General features: G+C 52.0%; 1 protein-coding gene across 1 annotated transcript in view; it reads left to right on the forward strand.

The window, feature by feature from the left end:
• CCNB3 (cyclin B3) overlaps positions 1–7,221 on the forward strand; it is a 14,358-nt gene that overhangs the window by 3,542 nt on the left and 3,595 nt on the right. The window contains 7 exon segments of the mRNA XM_006025159.2: positions 213–330; positions 827–910; positions 2,674–2,792; positions 3,438–3,531; positions 4,467–4,565; positions 4,957–5,049; positions 5,846–5,983. Of these exon segments, the coding sequence (XP_006025221.1) occupies positions 238–330; positions 827–910; positions 2,674–2,792; positions 3,438–3,531; positions 4,467–4,565; positions 4,957–5,049; positions 5,846–5,983 (720 nt within the window). The 5' untranslated portion in view covers positions 213–237.

Consider the following 7,221-nt stretch of genomic DNA (forward strand, 5'->3'; position numbering starts at 1 on the left):
ACTGCTCTGTCCCAGACCAGTGGGATTTTGACTAGAGGCAAAACCCAGCTTTTTGGGTGCCCCTGGGTAGTCACATTGCCTTCCTGCCCCTCAGTTTGCCCATCTGTAAGGGGGAGACAAGATAACTTACTGCTTGGGGAGGGCCAGACCTTTTTTGTATTGTTCCTTGCAATCTGTAGTCTTCTGGTAGCATCTCTTGTTTCTCTGTCTAGCTGTGCTCAGAGGCAAAGAGAAAAGATGCCAATGCCACGCAGTACCAAGACTGTAGGCAGTAAACAGCCCCGGCCTGGCAAAGCTGCACCAGCGGTGGAGAATGGCAGATCTGAGAAGGTGAGTCTCTGGGATAGCAGTTCCCTCTCTCTCCAGCTGTATGCACAGCCCCTGCAGACACACTCATATGTCCACACTGAGTAGTGAGGGAACCTCCAGCGCATGTAAAGGTGGGACCCAGTCACTAGATGTGGGGAGGCCAGAAGGAAAGATAGTCCTTCTTAGCTGGACCCGGATTACTACCAGCTCTTCAACAAACTCCCCAAGTGAACTTGGAGCAAATTACATGGCCTGTACTGTTCTCTGCTCCCCACCTGTAAAATAGGACATAATGGCACTGCCTTACTTCATGGAGGTATTCTGAGGTGGCCAGAGGAATGTCACAGGCAGAGCGGCTCCAACCACGATGTCAGTGACTTGGCTGACGTATACTGGACCTTTGTGGCCTGTCCCTGGGGCCACAGCTGCTGCGGGAGGGTGGATGGAGAAGCACATGTCTGGTGTCTGACTAGGTTGCCTCAGTCATGCTGCTTTGCTCATTTTCCCCTTTCTCTAGGAGGAGAACAGTCAAGCAAAGCGGTCCCCATCCTCACCTCAGGGTGCGCCCAAGAAGAGGTCAGCATTCGGAGACATCACGAATGTAAGTACCCAGCAGCTGGGGCCAGGGGATCTTCTGGGGAATTGGGGCTTTTCTTAAATTTCAAGTACCCTAAATCTAACTTGTATCTTCCTCTACCTATTATGGGATGGAGCAGCAGCCTGGGGTATCTGTCTGCTGGCTGTGTGGGCAGAGATGGTTGGGAGGGACGGGGAATGAGACATCCTGCTTCCTTACAATGGGTCTGCTGTATAGACTGTATTCCCATACTGGTCATTCCTCATCAGTCTGGGAACCAGCTCTTCTGATTCCCATCCCTGTGCTCAAACAACTAAGCCACACTTACATCAGCACTGCATTATTTCTCTTGCTTAAGTCTGGATGGGAGCAGCCTCCAAGGAATGATTTCAAAATAGTACTCACAGTCTCCAAGCAAATCCAGACACTGAACCTGCTTGCTCAGGAGAGACTAGATCTCTTGACTCAAGAATGGAGGACTGAAGGGGCCTCCTGGGCCAATGAGTCTGTTTCCCTGCATTTGAAGTCAATAATAGAATTGCCCCATAATCACCACTTCAAACCCTTGCATGCGCCAAGGGCCAGTACCTGAAACATCATGGCTAAAAGCAGGGGAAATGAGGGCCCTGCCAATGACCTGCCACTACAAGGAGAGAGAATTAGACAGTTAATATCTTCGCAGAAGATCCTAGGGAAAGGACCATGCCCCATGCTTCAGAGGAAGAAAAAACCTGCATATTTCACCAGTCTGTCTTAATGTTATAGGCAGCCTTGCCTTTCCCTGGGAAGTCCTTGACTTGAATGCTCACTGTAGTGTATTGTTCTAAAGGAACTATGTAAGAGCTGCTTTTCATTCAGTGTATTTGAAGTATCCTTCTAAAAGGAGAGCAAAGCTCCAGGCTTTCTTCACAATGTCTCAGGCGGGGCCCAGTTGTGAGAGACATTATAGAAAGATTCCTATATTTTCACTTTGCTACAAGTCCCTAATGGTCCACGTGGTGTTGCTGCTATGACATGTGGTGTTTGCGGTCTGTAGAGAGTTACAGCCCAAAGGAGGTCCTAGGTCTGATCCACATGTGTACAGCTACTGAGGGATTTAGCTTCAGCCCTACATGCCTTGAAGTTCCTCGAGTTTCAAGATCTACTTCTGTAGAACTTGGACTTCATGTCACTCTAACCCTGGTGAGCAGGCCTGGAGGTGGGAACACTGGGGATTCAGTAAGCCAGGGGTTGGCAATCCATGGACCACAGGCTGGATTTGGCCTTTATATCTGGCCCGTGGATGTGGGGCTTCAGCAGCCGCTTTCCCCAAACCAGTACAAGAAAAAGTGGCAGTGATCAATGCTTTTCACGTGCTGATGGCAGGGAAAAGCAGCAGCACTGGCTGAGTCCTAGTGCCTGCCCTTGCCTCCTTCCACCAGCCTGCTTCTGACCTGAACTTGGCCAGTTCAGCCCACAGTTTTTAAAGGTTGCCAACCCCTTCACTAAGCCCTCAAAATGCCATTGAAGTTAATCCCAGTTCATGGGTGTTCCCACTTAGTTCAAATGGAGCTAGCTGTTTTGGGACAAGAATGACTTGAAAGCTTCCCTCCTTGTTCGTGATTGGCCAGGATATCCTCCTAAATGTAGCCCCAAGCGAAGGTGTACTGCACCCTCTGTACCCACCACTGCAAGGAGAGGTTCTCTCCGGTGCATGGAACACAGTGCTGGGGAGCCTGGGGAATCTAAGCCATGTTGTAGTAATGTCCCTCGGAGCTCCATTTCATTGTCACTCCCTCTTCAAACAGGCTCATAAGAACCAGGTTGTTGTGGGAAAGAAGGAGGCTGTGAAGGCAGGTCCCAAGAAGGCACAGAAGGGCACTGCCACGCTTGGGGTCCTGAAAAACAATGAGATCAACTTGAAAAAGTGAGTGTGAATTGGGGTGATGGGTGTTTGGTGTGAATATGTGTGTATGGTCCTGGCTCAACTCCCAGTCTGCCTGCTGCCACAGCAGCTCTGGGATTTTTCCCCCTATCTAGCTGTGACAATGTGCCTCCTGTGTGTACTCCTGGTATCAGTCTGGTGTGGGGGGTCTGGCTGCTGTTAGTATCAGTATTAACTCAAAGAACTGGCACGTACACCTGCATGTCCCACTGGTGGGAAACCATGGGTTTTTCCTTGCAGGCTGGCAGAGTTCCAGACTGCATGGGGCTACTTGAGGCCCCCTATGCCCCACACCCATCCCCCGTGCCCACATACTTGGGGGCAGGGGGCAACAGCAGGACCAGGGGGCTGTTTTCTACTTAAACTATTTACTGTTGGGTTGGGACTAGCCATCAGTGTTTACAGATGGGTACTTGTACAAAAAAAGGCTGAAAACCACTACTCTAAGGGAAGGGTCTTACCCTCACCTCTAGAGAAGCTGCTTCAGGGCATTGGTGAGGATGCAATACTGGGCTCTGGGCTTATGGCTATCCTAGTGCTACAGCCCCTTTTCTAATTAGTCACCCCAGCAGGCTGAGAGCCAAGCCTGTCACTGTGACTTACCTTCTCCTGGCTGTTGTGTTTCAGGTCGATGAGGAAAACTCCCCCAGCAGAGGCACACGCTGAACTCAAACCCACCCCCAAGAATGATGCTGTACAGGAGAAGCCAGCACCAGTGCAGGTGTTGAAGTTGGGCATTCCCTTGGTTCTTAGTGTTTGCTGGGAGAGCACAGGGTTTGGAGGGATAAGCAGCACATGTGGGCTTGCCCTGTCACTGTGCTGCAGCCTTCATATACCCCCCTGTGGTCTCAGGAGACGAAGCATCCTGTCCTGATCTGATCCTGTCCCTAAAGAGTGCTCATGTGCCTCATGCTGGTGATACTAATGATTGACTCAATGTCTTTATCTGCGGCTTGTCCCACAGTGGGAGACCAAGCCTCAGAGACCTCTGCTGAGTAATGCTACACTGCCAGCACAGAAACAGGCCCACCAGGCTCCTGGCTTCTAGTTGAGGCTTAGAGTCAGAACAGGCAGAGTGAGGAGCAGGTGTTGGAGGGAGAGGTGGTGGAGGGGAGGCTGACCTCTGCAATGCACATGGGTGAGATGCATGAGTAGCAAGGGGTGCTGCAGGGCAGGACTGTAGTGCACTGAGAGCTGCTTGGGCAGGGCGTGCTATACCCGGTGCTGTTCCAGTCCTTGCTTCACACACGGCTCTACTGCCACCCCTCTGTCCCACTGCTCAACCCCCTGCTGTTTGGGATAGAGCAGTCTGAAAACTGTGGCCCAGTGCCTGTCTCTAAGCATCCACATGGCAGTGGAGTTAAATTAGCCAACTTGAGTTACAGTAGTCATAAGGACAAAGCAACTGGTGTAGCAGCTTGAATTTCAGCCCAGAAGGGAGTCAGAGCTTGCATGTGAGCTGCTGCCGCAAGATAAAACCCCCAGTGCCTTGTTCCCCTGCTGTTCCAGCCCTGGTTAGCTGAGGAAAGTTAAGAATGCACCTTGACAGCAATATGGGTGTGTCCTTGCTGTCTGGGACACTTGGGGCTCGTCTCATGTGGTATTTTTGGTTCCTTTGCTGTTCCAGTGGTTCCAACCTCCTCCCCTTCCCTGCAGGTGCCAGTAGTAGAGGACATTGACAAGTACCAGCTGGAGGACCCGTATGCCAATGCTGTGTATGCCAAGGAGATCTTTGATTACATGAGAGGGAGAGAGGTCAGTGACCTGCAGGATGGAGGGGAGGAAAATGTTTTATCTGCTGTCCTACCAGGAGAGTCAGGCTGGGCTGGGCCAGATCTGCCTTGACATGCTCTAGCATCCAGCCCACTGCAAAAGCTGTCCCCCTTAGCATCACTGCTGACTTAGCTGATCTAGGTTTGAGGGCTGGGGATTCACCTTGTGTCCCACACTGCAGGCATGAGACTGCTGGGGCCAGCCCTGACAGGAGGGCAGTGATGCCCAACCCCTGGTGGTGATGTGAGAGGGAGGATACTATACTTGGCCATGCACTTGGCAATCTGTGGGTGCCAGAAGGCAGGGCAGGTATTCCAGCCCCAACAGACAGGAGCTCAACTCACCAACAGCTTCTTGGCTGCTCCTTTGGCAGGAGAAGTTTTTGCTTGTGGACTACATGAAGAAGCAGCCTGACATCAGCTGGGACATGAGAGCAATCCTGGTGGACTGGATGGTGGAGGTGCAGGTGGGCAGATCCTGGGCCTGGGGACACTGGGGAGGAGCAGGTCAGGGCACAGGTCAGCCTGTGTTTGGATTTTAAGAGGGAAATGGAGATACAACATCCCCCTCCCCCTAGCTGACCTGAGCTGGAGCTATGTGGAGAACCTCTTTACACCCTCTGTGAAATGGGTCAGCTGCCTCAAGGCATGCACCAGTGTGTGGCAGGGGAGGGGAGATCAACATGTGGGATGGTGCATTGGGAGGAGGTCAGGGGTCAGTGAGGGAGCAGAGGAAGCTCATGGTTTTTCTACAGTCTGTGGAATAGTGCTGGTCACCTTGTGGAAGTGCAGGCCCCAGTCCACCATGTGCTGGTGTCACTGAGGGCTGACAGGAAGAGCAGCAGCCTGGTGCTTCTAGTTTAGTGCAGGCTGGGATTTGCCTTCTGTGGTCCTCAGCTCTACTGCAAGCTGAAAGAAAGACTGATCTGCTCCTGAGTGGGTGAATGCCTGGGTGGGAACCCTCATCTGCTGATTTCCACTTTACCTGCCCTGATCCCCCTTTGCCTGGCACAGGAAGCATGTCTACCCCTAGCTGGTGAAGCTAACTCTAGCTTCACCCCATGGTCTATGGGCTCTGTCTGAGGGTGAACTGGAGGAGCAGAAGGCACAGGGGACTTGACTGAAGCTGCTTCTTGACCCATCTGCCAGCTGGCAACAAAGCAAGCCCTGAGTCACTGTACCCCTTGCCTGGGGGCTGTAGGTGTGATTGGCAGCCACTGGCCAGCAGGCTGGTATATACTCATCCTCTGCTGTCTCTTCCAGGAGAACTTTGAGCTGACCCATGAGACGCTATACCTGGCAGTGAAGCTGGTGGACCACTACCTGGTGGAGGTGGTCAGCATGAGAGACAAGCTACAGCTCATTGGTTCTACAGCCATCCTTATCGCTTCCAAATTTGAGGTGACTCATTGCTTGCCTTCCTCTGAGTTGGGAAAAAGCCACTCAAGATGGGGGAGGATGGGAGCATATGGACAAGCCAGATCTTCAGAGCTCTAGTTGTTTCTGTCCCTTATTTCCTATATCTTTGAGAGGCCCCACCATCAGAACTGCAGGTGGGGGTTGCAGACCGGGACTGCAGTGTATCAAGGCAATGGAGGGAATTTTAGCCCTTGGCATCTCTGTTTTTCTTTAGTTTTGGTGTAGATTGGCTCACATGCTGTCTGTCAACTAGTCTGTATGGTAATGCTGTAACTAACACTAACCATGCTTACCAGTGGAAAAAGAACAGCCAAAATCCCTCTGCAACAGGGCTGTGTGAATGTAACCTACAGCTAACCCTACTTGAATGCCTTGTGACTGAAGTGTGATATAGGTGGCTAATCCCACAGATACTTTTGCCTATTTTGAGGCAGTAAAAGGAAGATGACTGGGTAAGGAAAGCACCGGGCAGGGAGTTCTAGACCTGACAACAGAAATAAGCCATTTGGTCCCACGAGTCCTGACTAACTGCCTGAAACGTGCTGTACCCTGACTGCATGTGAGCTGCAACCATTTGTTGCTATCCCAACCAGAAATGAAGAGTTGTGCTGAAAATTGTTTTGACTGGGAAATTACCCTCCTACCAACACTGGCTAGTTTTGATTTTGGCTAGAGAGCTTCTTGGGTTTGGTTTGGGTTTTTTTGTTTTTTTTTTAAATAGCTACTCTTCCCCCCCTGGCTGCCCAAATTGTGTGTAGAGCAGAGGCCAAACAGAGGGAGGAGCGGAGCCCACAGCCTGAAAAAGAAGAATCTGGGCAAGTTATTAGTAAGGGGTAAGGGAAGGGTGAAGCTAGTCAAAGCTTCTGTCAAACTGTTTGAAAGGCCTGGAGCACCAAGATGACCAAGTAAGCTTTCCCGCAGGGAGGTGGAGGTGGCTTTTTTCAAAAGGCTCTAGGGCCACGGTGGCCAAACCATGGCTCGTGAGCTTCATGCGGCTTGCCAGCGCGATACTTGCAGCTCTCTGGAAATTGGCCAAAGCCCCACCCACTTCGCCCCGAGGTGGCTCCGGGGGGCAACGCAGCCCGGCACCTCCTGCTGCTCCAGCTTTCCCTGTGGGGAGCGCACCCCAAGCCCACCCTCCTTCTCTCCTGGCCCTGCCGGCTCAGGCACCGGGCTGCCAGGGCAGGGGCTGCAGCTGCGCCGCTTACCCCAGGGCACAC

This window comes from Alligator sinensis, unplaced genomic scaffold, assembly GCF_000455745.1.
Source record: "Alligator sinensis unplaced genomic scaffold, ASM45574v1 scaffold619_1, whole genome shotgun sequence".
Classification (NCBI taxonomy): Eukaryota; Metazoa; Chordata; order Crocodylia; family Alligatoridae; genus Alligator; species Alligator sinensis.